Source organism: Ixodes scapularis, unplaced genomic scaffold, assembly GCF_016920785.2.
Source record: "Ixodes scapularis isolate PalLabHiFi unplaced genomic scaffold, ASM1692078v2 PGA_scaffold8__174_contigs__length_109621045, whole genome shotgun sequence".
Lineage (NCBI taxonomy): Eukaryota > Metazoa > Arthropoda > Arachnida > Ixodida > Ixodidae > Ixodes > Ixodes scapularis.
The window spans coordinates 101,525,122-101,540,673 of NW_024609883.1; the positions used below are offsets into that span (position 1 = coordinate 101,525,122).

At 45.0% G+C, this 15,552-nt stretch overlaps 1 protein-coding gene across 1 annotated transcript in view; it reads left to right on the forward strand.

Moving 5' to 3' along the window:
• LOC8028746 (ATP-binding cassette sub-family D member 1) overlaps positions 1–15,552 on the forward strand; it is a 40,129-nt gene that overhangs the window by 9,493 nt on the left and 15,084 nt on the right. The window contains exon 2 of the mRNA XM_029966996.4: positions 11,160–11,349. Coding sequence (XP_029822856.2) covers positions 11,160–11,349 — 190 coding nt within the window. The remainder of the gene's footprint in view (positions 1–11,159; positions 11,350–15,552) is intronic.

Here is a 15,552-nt window from a genome sequence, read left to right on the forward strand (position 1 = left end):
GGCTCACTCCCACCCACCCCGGATGGGGCAACGGATCTGGCCGTAGTGCTGGCGTTCGCAGATGAGAATGGATGAAAAGGGCATTGCAGTAACAAAGATGAGATTAAACGACTGGTGGAAATCATCTAGGGAGAATTCAAAGACGTACGAACAGCCACAGCATGCTGTTGGGCTGGCGCCAACAAGCTTTGGCCAAAGGAAAATTGGCGACTTCCTTGCTGGAAGAAAAACAAAATGGGAGTCATGTTTTTCTTGTTTTTTTCCCCATTATTTAAAAGTCATTCTGGCACTATCCCACATTGCCTGGGGACAGTTACAACGAGACAGAGGAGAAGGAAATTGGCAGAAAGGGAAACTAATATTTTTAGTTTCTAGGCTACATGGTGCAAGCTACCACCCGTTATAAAGGGTGCAGCCGTTAGCGTCCATCCATTCATAAGAGTATGGCATCCGTGCCAAACTAATGGCGGCCTTCTTGAGGCGGACAAAGGAAGAAGTTGAAGATACTACCAAACAGGAGATATATGGCGTGTACGTTTAAGACGTCAACGACGGCTGCGTAGGCTTTTATTTCGGAGTGTGGTCCAACCAATCTCTTGGCACAAGTTTGGCTCTAAAGCCTTTTGATGATGGAAAATGGGTCGCCGCTTTGTACTGGTCAGTTCTTATGTTCACACCGTCGAAACTGAAACAAATCAAGAAAGAACTGTGAGTTGATCAAAGAACCAGTTCTCATCTGCCATTGAAATACAAAAGTGACAGTACCCGATGAGATACAGTTGCATGACCGCCACTAGTTAGTCGAAAGTGGAACTGCTTTTTTAGCCACAAGATGGCCCTGAATTTTGAAAAGGGTCTATGCACCAATCTCATCAGAAATTTTCGTTACTCTGCAGCTGTCGTTATGCCTTGTCGAAACTGTACTTTTTCTGCATGTGTGACAACCCCGCTGCGGGTGTCGCGAACAGAGCATGAGACGGCGCGAGCTGTCTCTTCCACTGCCGCCTGCCTCCTGTGGACTACAGTTACAGCGTTGTCACGCATGCGTGGAGCACTTAGTGAGATTGGTCTGCGCTTGTTACTGTTTTGGTAACAAATGCACCTGTTGCACCGCGTCTTCTTACTTTTTAAGCATTTATTACTTGCCAGCTGTGTCTCTCGGGGGGTTATAATACCGACCGGAATTTATTGCCTAATTTAAAACACGCACTCGTTTTTCCAAAGCTGCCTTTTTCTGAATATAGCTCGTTCTTGGGTTGAAAGGTTTCCTGCTGTGAGACCGTGACCATTTTTTTTCTGTGAACTTTCTGGGATGGCATATCTTTCACACAAAAATGTTAGCAATCCAGCGCTACTTCCACCTACAGGGCTCTTTTATGGTTTCGCCGACATTTACACATTCTTTGCTTGTCCCACAGAGGTGCCTTCTCTCTTCAAGCTTGCAACAGCTTTCGTTTCTGCATCGTTTTGGCTAATTAATTCCGTTGTTTTATTGCCCCAGAATTTAGCGCTTTCTTTTTCTATTTCCTTTGAAACATACACATTTCGCTTTTAACGGGCACAGACTCTGAAACAATCTGAGATAGGCTTTCCTCGGCGACCTATTTGCCACGCGAGACTCACCTGTCGTGCTATATCTCGGGAGATGGATGTTTGCTCCGCATGTGTGTGCGCGTCGGTTGAACAGGCGGCGAAGTTATTTGCCTCACGCTAATATCTTGGCAGCCGCCATACGCATCGTAGGAACCGAGGCCCATCGCGTACCTTTTGCAAACATTGCGTCAATATTTATCTTGACTGAGGAAAGACCCCAAGGTCTCCTTCTCGGAAAGGTAGCACGTGGCGCTAATTCAAACACAACCCGAAGCAAATATGAGTCAAAGACTTTCCTGTGGAGTTACTCTGAAATAATTGCATATCTTGTATGTTTAGACAGCCTTGAAGTTGGCACATCTTAACGGTGACCCGTCTCTCGGCCGTATATAAGAAATTTAGCAGGTGCAGAACATCTGCTAACCTGGAGTCTTTAGCATGCACCCCACAGTAGCGATCACACAGATTATAAATTTAGCAGGAGCAGAACAGCTGCTAACCTGGGGTCTTTAACGTGCACCTCACAGTAGCGATCACACAAACAGAGTTACTCTGATTCGGTGCCTCGAACGTCCCCCACGAGCCCCAGAGTTTGGAAACACATTACGGCGGTGTGATAGTGCGGAAACCACCACAGTTTCACGGGGCATCAGATTGCAGCAGAGCTTGTTTTGATTTCTCGCAAACTGATAACCCTTTTTCGCGAGTTCAAGCTTCTGCAGAAGGATAACAGCTTTATCGGAGATGCCTGGGAGGTTTCAAGAGTGTGTGGTACGCCCTGAAGGGCAGGCTGACCCTTGCAGACGGAGTTACGTAACGCTCCTACCCGGTCGGACCGCTTTTTGGTATGGGTGGCACACATCTTTCTCGGTCGGAGGAAGCACCGACGACTTTGGTATGCGGGTCGCAGCGATGGCGGGCTGGCTTTCCCCTCGCCCCGTTGGCCGAACTTGACTTTGGAGGAGTTTATTCGGTGTTCCGCAATGTTTGTCATTCTCTGTCCCGCCTCGTTGTTTGAACAAAAGAGCAGGGAAAGTGTCAGGTGTGGAACAATGGCTTTGTCCGTAGGTGCAGATTCGGGTGATAAGACGTCTCCGCTCGTCTTATTATTATTTTTTTCCGGCTTCCTTTGTCTTTTGCAGGAGCGCCGTTCGTCGAAGACGGCACCTCGTTGATGCCAACAGCAATTAGTTTTGAGAGGAGAGGCGTGCATTCTCCGGCCCACTTCGTTTGTGTGACAAAAATGAAAGTGGAGGCATTCTCTAGTTCGGCGTATTGCAGGGCGGAGGTTAATTTGGGGCGCTTCGTTCCGTCACCTCCGTCGTGCGTCTTTCGAGGTCGATTATAAAACCGCCGAGGGTTTCTGCGGAGCGACATTTTCTGGTGATGAGCATTGTTCCCAAGCTTGGCACGTAGCCTCGGAGGTCGACTCCGTCGTGATGCGGATTGGCTGCAGCCTGCCTTTTCTCATTTTTACAATGGGTCAAAAGAGTTGTTTTTCCGACAATTTTCAGGCCCAGAGTTCCTCGAAGGTTCCACCCGGATTTCCTCGTAGCACCGGTCGCTCCTGCGAACAGGGTTTTAAAGCTCGAAATTCTTCGTAACGGAAGCTTTACTCCCAGAATTTTGTCTGTCCATCTGTCTACGCACACCCTATGACGAGGCATGTCGGCACAGCCGATTTGGTCACAGTAGATTCGAAAACAAAACAGTGCATTCTTTGAATTAAATTGAGTAGTACGTACGTGCTCGTCCCTTGCCAGGAACTGTCTGTGTACACCGACCAAGGCGCACATAGGAAGTCCCACATCTCCTACTAGAGTTACAGTTTGCCCTGCATCTCCTACTACAGTTACCACTTGCGATACTCCCCATAGTGTTTGTCTATATGTAGAGGAAAGATGCCAGTTAAACATGTTCTTCTTCAGTCCATGAAACGACTCTTTTGTGTCTTCAAAACAAATTTAAGCAATCGGTCCTTAAATACTGCATTCTATGCATCATAGGACTTGAGAGATTAAGGTTGCTGACAATTTTTGAGTGTGCTTTAAAGGATAAATGAGAAACTAATTTTTTTTTTTTTAAACAGGAGAATTTGTTCTTGATCTCACAACTAACCTTTTTTTATTTTGAAACAGGTTGGAGATGGTTTAAGATTTTACGTTGGGCTACATTAACAGAAAATGTCACTGCATTTGATTTCTCCTCTAATTGTAAGGCTGTTGGTGCCTGGTTGGTTGTTTTGAATTTCTCCTGTGCTTATTTATGTCGCCTCTTCTTCACTTTCCTCAAATGCTTCAGTCGTCGCTGAAAGTCAGGCACATGCCCACCGAAGAATTGATGGAATGCGTGCCGTCAATCATTACTCAGTGTTACCGGGAAAAAAACCACCTGTTGCCTTTAAAAAAAAAAAAAAAAAGAATAAAGTTTGCGGGGCCCATTTTCCTTGAAGTCGATGGTGAAACATTTTCTCAGCGTTTCTGCCGCCATTATCCACGCAGATAATAACAGGTTGCCTTAGGTTAGTCTTTTCGACACCTAATGGTCCATCTTCGGGTTCGTTCGAGCGCCACGTCTCAGTCCAGTCTTTGCGTAGACAATGTCTTCGGAGCTTTAGCTTTATGATGATTGTGCTGACAAATGGAGCTATCATGACCCTGCATAGGTGCACTGGTCACACAATTACAGTCTAAGTGGCTGGGTAGTGCATGATAATTCGTTTGTCAGAGAAGCTTGTTCCTGACTCCTTTTCATAACTTCGAGCGGGAGAAAGTTATTGATTCCTCGGATTGTTTGAACGTAACCTCGATGGCCCTGATGCTTTGCTCTGATCAAAGCCATCTGTTTTTTTCGCTTCAGGCTAAAGTAACAAGGCAGGCGGTGAGCTGTCATAGGTTTCTGATGGAGACCCAAGACTGTAAGATCAAACCGAGAGGATGATGTTTCTTCTGCTTGTACCCACTTGTTCCGAGTCCCATGGGTGTTGACATGTTGCTTTTTTTAAAGGTAACACCAGTCAACATTTTTTCATTTGGGATTACGACTGTCTTCAACTAAGCAGTGTCGCTGAGCTAGAAGGTATAACTTTTCTTTATGACATTGTGTGTAGTTTAATAAATGTCGCTGCTTGAAGTTTGGTTTCTGGTGTCTACAGCAAAACCGAAACTATCTGCTAGAGGGATGACAACACTGATTATCAGCCGTATGGCCGCGACGTGACGTCACAAGTGTGCTGCGGTACGCGGTACAGCCAATGAGATGCAGCTCCACCGCGACGCGACGTCGCAAGTGTTCCTTGACTGAAAGCTAACCCCTCTTGCCGCCCGCTAAAGAGCAGCTGGTCGCATCTTTAAAATCGGTTTTAGCAGAGTGCGCGGCTTCACTTTGAAGAAATATTTCGGCTGTGGGATCATTTATCGTGCCACTAAAGCGATACCAGTAATTTATTTTGGTTTTGTTTTTGACCGTAGTTTGTCTTTAAACCATCCTAAGTCTCTTTGCAACACATTTTTTTTTTCTATCAAGTGCTTTATATTATTGTGAATGTAGAGTCAGTCCTATGAGAAATTCTCTTACAAGTTTAGCTGGTTTAAATAAAATTCAGTGATGACCCCGTGTAGTGCTTGTTTGTGCCCAGACAAACTAATTTCAAAACTGTTTGTTACCAGCGTAGAGTATTTGTCGAAGACCCCCGATGATATACCGACAAGAATGTGAGAGAAATGACCGTTGGCTCACCAGATTCATTGGTTTCTGCCACTCGGTAGTGGCTATTCCCTTTCTAGTGAGCACTAGCTTGCAACCCCTTTAAAGCATCCAAAGCATCTAATGTTTTTTAAACGTTAGGTGGAGAAGGTTCACGAGCCTTAAAGAGACAATGAAGGAAATTTCGGATATTTTTTTGGCGATTGAACTGGGTTCCACGCGAGTCTCAGGCCACGTTGCCCAAATTTCAGCCGAAACCGGTGCTTGTGTGCCGCACAAATCAATTAAACAGTCGCGGTAATAATCGTGCCGGGATCGACTGGGACGACGCCCCGAGAGTTGCGGGAGAAGCAGAGCTCACGTGACCGCTGCGGGGCCAAGAAGCACGAAGTCACAAGAGACATCTCGGCGATTGGTCGAAGCGAGACACGTGCCCTCGGTCACGTCTTGGTTCGCGGGCCGCTCGTTGCCGGCTGGGCGGTCTTCGTCAAGTGATGGCGGAGGCCGCCACACACATACTCCCGTTCCGTTGGTGTTAGGTTACTAAAGGGAAGCCCGAACTCGCTCGCGAGAGCGGCATTGTCGTCCATGTTGACAGATTCGACGAAACAACCGCGCCACCGCGCTGCTATAACCCACCGTAATAACCAGAGTCTCGATCTCCTAAATATTACCGGTACCTACTATTCACACTTGACGTCACTCCTTACGTCACCTCCGTTTTCGGAGGCCCAAAATTGAGAATGGAGATAGTTCAGTTTCGGTTTCTTCAGTTCTTTCGTAGGTACAGAAATATGCGTCAGAAATGTCTACATAAAGTTAGGCAGTGTGCTAGGTTCCCAAGAAGCCAAAAAGCACCATTTCAAAAAATTAAATAAAATCGTCTCCATTGTCCCTTTAACCAATTCATTGAGTCCTTCAGTCTCGTTCGGCTGGGTTAAATAAATGCTGATGCGCAAGATTGTCTTGAGCAGTGCCGAGAGTGCTCCCTTTCCCTCTTTCAGTTCATGGAATAGGAAGAACAAGCTTCTTTGCCATAAACTTAGTGTTGCAAGGTAATCCATGGGCACAAAAAACAACAACATTTTGGGTGGATTCGGAGGAGATTTGCTGGATTTTAAATAAAAGATTCTAAAAATTAATTAATTGTTAACTCATCTTCCTTAAAAAAAAAAATAGAAAGAGGTGACTCTTCACCTTGACTTTAGGCCATTTGTAAAATCTGGGGAAGGGAAACAAGGTATCAGAAGAGGTGTTGGATATTCGTTCTTTGGATATAATCCAGGAATGTGTAATTGAAATTGACCCTGACAAGACTGCTCACATTGACACATTTGATTTGATTTTTCTCATGTCTGCTCAACTCAAGACGGTTAAAATACAAATAGAACGAATGCCAAACAATTGACGCGATTCTCGGGAGTAATCATTTCGTTTCACTGATCCGCCTGAACAATAATTGTGTGGGGTTTATCAATACTTATCGGTACACGCTGAGAGAACGGAGTATATATCAGATATAGAGTTACAAGCAAGGATCAGGAGAATACAAGAGAAAATTCCGCAGAGATAGCCATATTTTCTATAAAAATTCCGGTCAAGACTGTCACATTGCAGGGTGACTCGGGGGGGTGGAGACCAGCAGAGTTTGAAGGAGCTCTTTATTTTTACTGCGGGGTTCTGACGTGTGAATTCCAATCAATGTTTTTCTTGGGCTTTGGGGGAAAACGCGCAAGGCGTTTCCTTGAGTTGGATGAGCTCCAACGCACTCGCGAGGAAAGTCATTGGGGGGAAACAAATTTTAAACGGCGCCTATCTTTACAGCCTGCGAAGATGCGCAAGAACTATACTTTTTGCCCAATCAAAAGTTTGGCGCCGAATCTTGCGATTCGGCAAAGCCAAACTTTTGCCAAACTTTTCTAGAGACTTGGGTTGCCAAAGGCATGGTAGCGCTTTTTTGGACGAGGACAAAAGAAAGAAAGACAAGACAGACACGAGCGCTCGTGTCTGTCTTGTCTTTCTTTCTTTTGTCCTCGTCCAAAAAAGCGCTACCATGCCTTTGGCAACCCAAGACCAATACCAACTAGCCCAATATACAGCTTTTCTAGAGATTCGGCAAAGATTCGGCAAAAATACATTGTTACTAGACTTAACGTTGAAATTTAGTTTTTTCTGGCGAAAAAAGGTTTTATGTTTTTTTTTTCCTTAACTTAAATGCAACATGTAATTTATATTGATACAGTTATTACTAAACAAGGTGATATTCTACTAAATAATTGTATCGGTGTCGTTTTTGTGTCTTTACTGGCAATTTTAGTGACTCCTTGCAGAGGTGGCGTGGTTGGGTTGGGTAGAAGCGAGCATGGCGCAGTCACGAATCGCGCTACGAGAGTTTTGGTTTTCAGGCATTATTAGTGCAAACCTGTATGTGTGTGTACATTGTTAAAATGAGGGCAATAACGCTGTGTTTTTGCTTTCTCTGAGACTCGCCATTCTGTGTGCGAAAATGAATCCAACGGTTGCTGAGCCTTCACCAGAGGAGATAATAATGTTATTGTAAATATGCATGTTTTTCGATTTGAATCACTTGACGTCAGCTTTGCATGAAAGTGTGCAAACCATATCAGCAACGTCTCGTTTTTAACCTTTAAAATGTCAGTTTCTGGTGTTAGGACACACACAAACGTTTAGGAAGATAGGGAGAGTTAGAAACGTCGGATGTGCAACGTCGAGCATTATAGTTCTGTGTTTAGTTTTATGCAGATACAGGAAAATCGCGAAACAAACGCTAATTGAAAAAGCAATATTATTTTGTTTTGGCACTGAGCCGAAAACAGAATTGTTATAATTGCGAGGAGTGCTTTAATTGTCGGCCAATGCTTCAACTACCTCGTTGCATCACTCGAAATGTCAAATGAAAATCACGTCATTCAGAATGTACCGCATCATTTGTTACTTGCGCAGTGGACTGCTTAATTTACTGGTCGATCTTCTATTCTTGAGGCAGAAAATATTGAAGAGAACCACACTCGTTCACAAACGCAGTTATCGTGTTGCCTACTCACTCCACACCTCGCCGTAACCACTGGTTGTACTACGCTGCACCACTGTGCACTGTTTGATAGTCACTAGTAACCGGGTAACCACACGACTGCACGGCGTACATTTGCAATCCACTGCCCCATCGCGTTCTTGCGCGTGCGCCGACATTTGCCGTATTTTTGCCGAACTTTCCTTCAAAAGTTTGGCATTTGCCGAACTTTGCCGAATTTGAAGTTCGGCAGATTTGGTCCATCACTAGCAAGGACTTGCATTGTTTGCTTTTTTTGTTGGTATGTGATCATCGCTGCTTTAGATATAAGTTGGCTAAAACGTTGGGATTGACTGGAAAAAAAGGGGGGGGGGGGGGGAGGGGGTGGCACCTGGCAGAGTTTTATTTTCTTTTACTTTTATTTCTCGCAATGACGCAGGATTGGAATGACGCGTGTGGCGTGCCACTGCATCTCGCTCGAGGATGCAGCAGCGTACCACACAGCTGCCATTTCTCGGCAGAGTGGGCAGCTGCAAGGGAGCAGCTGCCCGAGAAAGTGGGCAGCTGCGAGGGAGCAGCGTGTGTGCCATTTGGAAACAAAGGATTAATGATAAAAGAAGGGGAAGTAGAAGGAAAACGAAGGTGGCAGGTGGTTTCGATCATCGTTAAGGAGTCTTTCAGTTGTGATGTTGCCGTGGTGGAACTATTTAAGGCAGGAATAAGATATCTGCCCTATTTAGGATGTTTGCACATGTTTGCGCCATTGTGCATATGTGCGGACGACACCCGTTAGGGGTCTTTACAACTTCGATGTAGTCTAAAGACTAATGGGTCTCAGAATTAAACTAGCATTAAAAGTTGAAACATGCGTGCTTGTCGTTAAGCATTTCTTCTCTCTCACCATTTTCTTGGTGCATTATAAAAAATTTATGATTTTTTTTTTCTTTACACCAGACTTGACTATATATTAATTCGAGGGTGCTTCATTGACAGCTGTTCCACATACGTACAAATCGTGCCTTTCTAGGCACTGCTTTGCTCGACCACTGTTTTTAATTGCAGAGTCTAGGGGTTTACAATGAGAAATTGTAGAATCCCAGGATTCTACAAAATTGTTTTGTTTTCCAAAAAAAAAAAAAAAAAGCTTTGGCTCTATAAATTATAAATTCCCAAACCGTGTTCTTAGGAAACCAGGGGTCCTGCCCGAGCTCCTGAATTTCCTCGACACTTCACGCCCCCAACCGGGGCTCCGATTTTCGTCACCGCCAGAGTGAGATCAAATCTGTCTCATGCAGCACGTGAAGACAGTGTTTGTAGACGGTTCGTCCGCTACAAAGCGCCATTTGCAGACGGAAATAAAACGCATAAAAACCGTACGTTGCCAACTGACGGACCTAAAAAGAAAGCTAATCGTCTGCTACAAACCTAGCGCCGCGGTGGATTAAGATTGGACGCGAACGGAAGTTGCGGTCATCTGCTATTTTTTGTCAGAAGCCATTGACAACCCACACTTTTTGTGCAAACAAAAAGTTTGCACAAAAAGTTTTTGTTGCCATACACAATCTGACATTGACGGGTTGGTGGAGTTTTAAGGACAAGCACATCAGAGGCCGCAGCACCTTTCTCGCTATTTGGGAGTTGGCAAGGCAGTCTCACCCAAATCTTGTTCAATTTTGAACTGTTAAACGGGTGAAAAATGTCTCATTGGTTGATTTCACACAAGCTGTGATACCACGTCCAGTTAGAGGCCGAGGACGCTGGAAGGTTGAGAAACCCTCACATTAAACCATCGTTAGGCCCGCTTCAGACGGGGCAATTTTTCGAGCAATTTCAAAGTTGCTGGCGGGTTGTTCTCTAGCTTTCCGTAGATCAACACGAATGGCCGAGATCGGGTCCGGCTCGAAATGGACGAGCAACTCGAACAACTCGGAGACGTTTGAAGCGGCCACAGCTAATCAGGGACACAATATTTTCACGTGACACCTCTGTAGTGGTAATGATGACGGCTAAAGACTTGGCTCTGGTTTGATATGGATCGGTTCTTTCTTTCAATAGATCTTTTCAGAAAGATGAGTTAGTATTTTCAAAGCCATTTAAAGATACAGAAGCATGTCTTTAGCGCATAGCTGTGCGTTAAATGGTGCGAGAAAAATCAAACTGAATGATGATGATGATGATGATGGCAAGTTGTAGTAATTCGGTTGCTGTGTGTGAACCCGGGCGGGCCGCGTTGCTGGTGTTGTGACGTCAAGTTGCTGGGCGAAATTGCCCCGTCTGAAGCGGGCCTTAAAAGTTATTTTGTCTGGTTTCTTCGCATCTTACAGCCATGTCTAGTTAATACGGACCCCGTTAATGTGAATGCCCCGCTATGCACTGTAAATGACTTTATTTTCGTAAGCTTACTATTTCGCAAATTTTTGCTAGCGATGTGATTCTGGAATGTGTCGCAGACGTGAAATTTTGCGATTGACAGTGGGACGCTTTGTGTTTGTCACCGTGGTGTACTATATTCGCGTGATTTATTTTTCGCAATACTTTTGCGAGTTGTGAAAAATAGGCCTTCGCAAAAATTAAGTCGTCCACAGTGGACAAAATTTTCGGGAACAAACTGGGTAAGCACGTGCATGTTCGTCTCATTATTGCGACTCTCATTATGGCCGATTATTTGGGGGAACAGAGGCGTTCATATTAATGGGACATCGCTGTAGAGAAAAACCTAGACTGTTTTTCCCGTAACGAATCTGCTGCAACCCCGTGACGCGATGGATTTAACTCCGTTTCGATCCGAGGACACGTTCCCGATCTGTAACGGTTTCAAACCATGGTGCAGGTGGAGCTCGGCCTGCTGCAGAAGAGCTACCGGGCCCTGGCGCGGCAGATGAACCTCATCTTCAACCAGCGGCTGTGGTACATAATGCTGGAGCAGTTCCTCATGAAGTACATGTGGAGCGCCACGGGCATGGTCATGATCTCCCTACCCATCATGACCGGCATCACACCCAGGGTGGAGGACGACGACGGTACGTCCGCACCCCCCTTCCCCCCTCGCTGTCCTATCGACAAGTGATGTGCCATACCGTGTCCAAGAATTCCCTTTCTTTGGGTACAAAATTTCCCTATTTGAGGTACTTTTTCTTTGCAGAATTTTAAAATATCCCCGCATGTTTGCCTACATTTTTTTACCTTTATTGTCACAGCAGTTGATTTTTGTGGTCATGTAGGCCACTTTGCGCGCATTTTCTTACAAAAGCCGCTTGAAGTCACATGTTTAAAGAGAAGAAAATGTTAGTGGTCAATTTATATTTTCTTAACTAGATGATACAACCCTTAGACATGGCCGTTTCGCTGTGCCTAGTAGTCGTTCAGACACCTTCCTTCACCGTAACTTTCTCACTTTCTTGAAACTTGTGGACCACAAGATGGTTTTACTTTTAATATTTAGTTCTTCCCAAAGTTTTTTTCCTGAATTCCCTCGTTAATCCTCGAAATTCCCTGTAATCGCTTCAAGATTCCCGTTATCCTTTTCACCGAAGTTGAGACCAAAAAATTCCCCCAAAAAAGGGAAAATTCCCTACATGGAACACGTCTCCGACGGGTGTGTTAGTATCTGCCCACGCGTCAAAGGTGGTCCGGAAGCGGCAACCAATTGCATCGGAGGAGCTGCAGTGTCACATTGTCGCGGCGTCCTGTCTCGTGTCTGCTTCGGTTGTCCGGCTTCCGACGACAGGGAGGCCCTTCGGTTGTCCGGCTTTCAGCGTGAGCTTCCTACCTTTGGTGATGCTTCGGTGCCCCGCGAGCGTACGTCATGTTTCATGAGCGTACATGACCCATGCACGCTCATAAGTCTCGTAAGCCACGAATCCCATGAGCATACACGCACATCCAAAGTGCAACAGAATGTAATGAGCGTGGGATGGAGGCAGGGCGCCTGAAGCAGATGCCCTGTTGTTCTCGCCCCGTCGGTAACCTTAGCGTCCGTGTAATCTTAACCGCCTTGGCAGCAAACTGGGTTTTTTCCAAGTGTCGTAAGGCGGGCAAAACTCTGCATAACTTGGCTTCCGTCTCTTCCTTTTGTTTTACGTCTGTCCAATTTCTTTCTTTCTCGCTTTTTCCTCCACCCCCTCCGCCAGTGCGTGACTATCTACCCTCACTCGGGGAAATTCGGTCCTGCAATAAGAAAACGTCTTTTCAAATCGACTTTCAATTGATAGTCAGCACTTAGTCTGGTCGGCTCTCGTTCTCCGTTCATCGTACCTTCCGCGCCGTTTTCCCTAATGCATTCGCAGCGACCAGCCCAACTTTCCATCCTGTTGAGTTGGTCCTGGTTTCTTCCTTTTCTGACTTCCTTAACCACGCTCGTTTGCTTAGCCCATTATTCTGCACTTAGCAGGCCCTTCGATGTGTTTTCACTTGCAAATGGCAGCGAGGGCACCTATGCATGCTTTCGGGAGGAATTTGGCGACCCGGCACTCTGCTATTAAGACACCGTGCAGTTTCCTCTGTGGCTCATTATTACAGTCATTGAGGTAATGTGGTTACAACCTCATCCTTTTGGTCGGGGAAAAGTATGTCCTCGGAGGCGGCGTTACAAGTAAGCAAATAATGGGTGATGGAAAATTTAGGGTTGCTTCATATTTGTCACCAGTCTCATCAGCTGTATTTAGGCTGTTACAAGTAATTAACCAAATGAACTCTGACTTTGGATGAAATTAAATGAGTGCCAGTTTGTTACGTAGGTTGTTATCGAACATAACTACCAAAGGCCTGTCAGATCCTGGTCATAACTGAGTCTAAACAAACGAATCGCCAGTCGCACAATTCGAATTGTAAGTTGTCTTTTTCCCCAGTTAAAACAAGGCATATGGCGGGGATATGCCAAAATAAGAGTTACCGCACAGGATGCATGGGGACTGAAAAGCACTATGTTGTTTTTTTTAAAAATACCTTTATGTCTTTCAAATGTGGAAGTGCTCTTTTTGGAAATCCAGTTCTTCTTGTCTCTGTAATGTAAAAACATAAATACAGTGGAATCTCGTTAATTCCAACTCTCTTAATTCAAACCTGCGGATAATTCAAACTGAGATGCAGGTCCCATTCTATGTGTCCCCATGGGAGGAAACTCTCGATAATTCGAACTTCGCTTTATTCCAACAAATTTTCGGTCCCCCTCAAGTTCGAATAAACGAGATTCCACCGTACACTTGAAATCGCAATTTCCCTAAAGTGGCGTATTATGTGGTCTTTGGGTTTGTGGAATATGCTCGGCGTACTCTTGAAAACTCTAGAAAAAAGTGCTTAAATTCTTCACCAGAAATCTGTGAGCGCTCCGTTATGTATATTGCTTTGAAAACCAATCCGTTTCGTGGCGGTTGTTCAAACTGGTCAATCGAAGGTCGCGAGATGAAAATCAGTCTTTGATACCAATTCGTTTCCTCCATTCCATGAATCGATTGACTATAAAGGCCATCAGATTTGCATGCCACTACCTATTGACGAATAAATTGTGAAGCGACGTTTGCCTCTGTCCTTGGCTGCTTCCACTTAACTTTGAGGAGACCTTGAATCTTGCGATCTGCATATGTGGCCGAGAGTTAATGCAAGTTGAGGTATGGGCCACTTCACGATACCTTTTTCGTTTTGATTGCTGGCCAGCTTAAATGTTGAAGGGCCACTAAAAAGAAAAAAACTTTTTTTTTCTTTTTTAGGCAGTTTGGTTGGGACACAAGTGTCAAAAAATAAATTTTACGCAAGAAAAATTTTTTTTTTTTTTTAGAGCAATATTGACGGTGCGAGACGCAATTTCATTGGTAGTCACCTCCTTTCCGCTTATTTTGTCTCTCGGCATTTCAAACGCATGGAGGAGAGAAGCTGTGGCCATCACGTTGAGGTGGAGAGAGTGTATGACCATTCCTTGTTGGTATGAACTTCGCGCATAATTCAGACATAACTAAAATAAATCTCGTGCCATCAGTATTGCCGTAAAAAAATTTTCCGAGAAATTTTGTTTATGACACGCATGTCCAAACCAGATATTTCAAAAACTTTCTATTTTCTTTAAGTGGGCCTTTAAAAAACTGTGTCTGAGCATTTTTATTTTTAAAACATTGTTTTTGGGACATGTGGAACATTTCTTCTTTAACGTGTTTGCTGTCGCTCCAGTCTGAGGCACAGAATATGGTAACATTACTTTTTTCACCATTTCTAACTGCACTGCACAAATCGTGAGGCGGGAACAACAACCTATCCGTTGTGAAACACATTTGCTGTGTCGACAGTAAACAAAGCCATTTTGTCAATTTTTGGAGGACTTTGTCACATAGAAAATTGCGTAGCAATATATTGAAAACGCAAAAACAAGTCACAAACCACACTACAAACTACTTTGTCATCAACAGAATTCTCGCTCTTGATGGTGTTTCAGTAGAGTGCAGCCAAATTCTGGAGCACAGGAAGTTTGTGACGAGCAATTCAGTTTGTCGTATTACTGATTGCACCTAGCTTGCACCAGCACGAGCGCATCTAAAACATTACTGTATGCCCAAACATAAGGGCCCTCTCACGCATGTTTCGTAGCGTGCGCAGTATCACACACTTCTTAGAAATTTGGTCGTGCATGTTGAGGTGTCGACAAGCGTGAAACAACACATGACATAATGACGCAAGATGTTATTAGCTTGAGCTTGCACAACTTCGGTGGCCTCTAGGGTGACACAGAAAGAGCTCTCCGAGCTTGGACGTACCCGCGGGTTGCTTCAACAACAAAGCCAAGGACAGACAGAAAAAAAATATAATGAAGGCCATTTTTTTTGTTTTTTTTTTGTTTATTGATTGGATTATAGTCGAGCTTCCCTTCTCCCGCGCGCTACGGGAAGGGGGCTGCCCAGACGACTCGGTTGGTCGGACAGTCAAGCACAACAAAAAGCGAGAGTGTGCGTACGTAGTGATGCATTCCGTTGCAAAAGCAGCTGTTTCCCTCCCCCGCGACGATTGGCCTTGATGCCGATCACCCTCCCCTCTCCGCACACGTCACGAAGTCGGCCTTGATCTTGCTAAATGCCGGCCAGTCTCCACCCTGCTGTGCAATGAGGAAGAGTCTCTGACGCAACTGGAGGTGGACTGACCCAGTTGCTATGAAGCAGGTTTTGGGCGAGGAGGAGGGGAGGAGGAGGAAAGGTGGTTGGTCAGGAAATGATCTTTCTCCCTCCCCCTCCTACTCGGTCGGG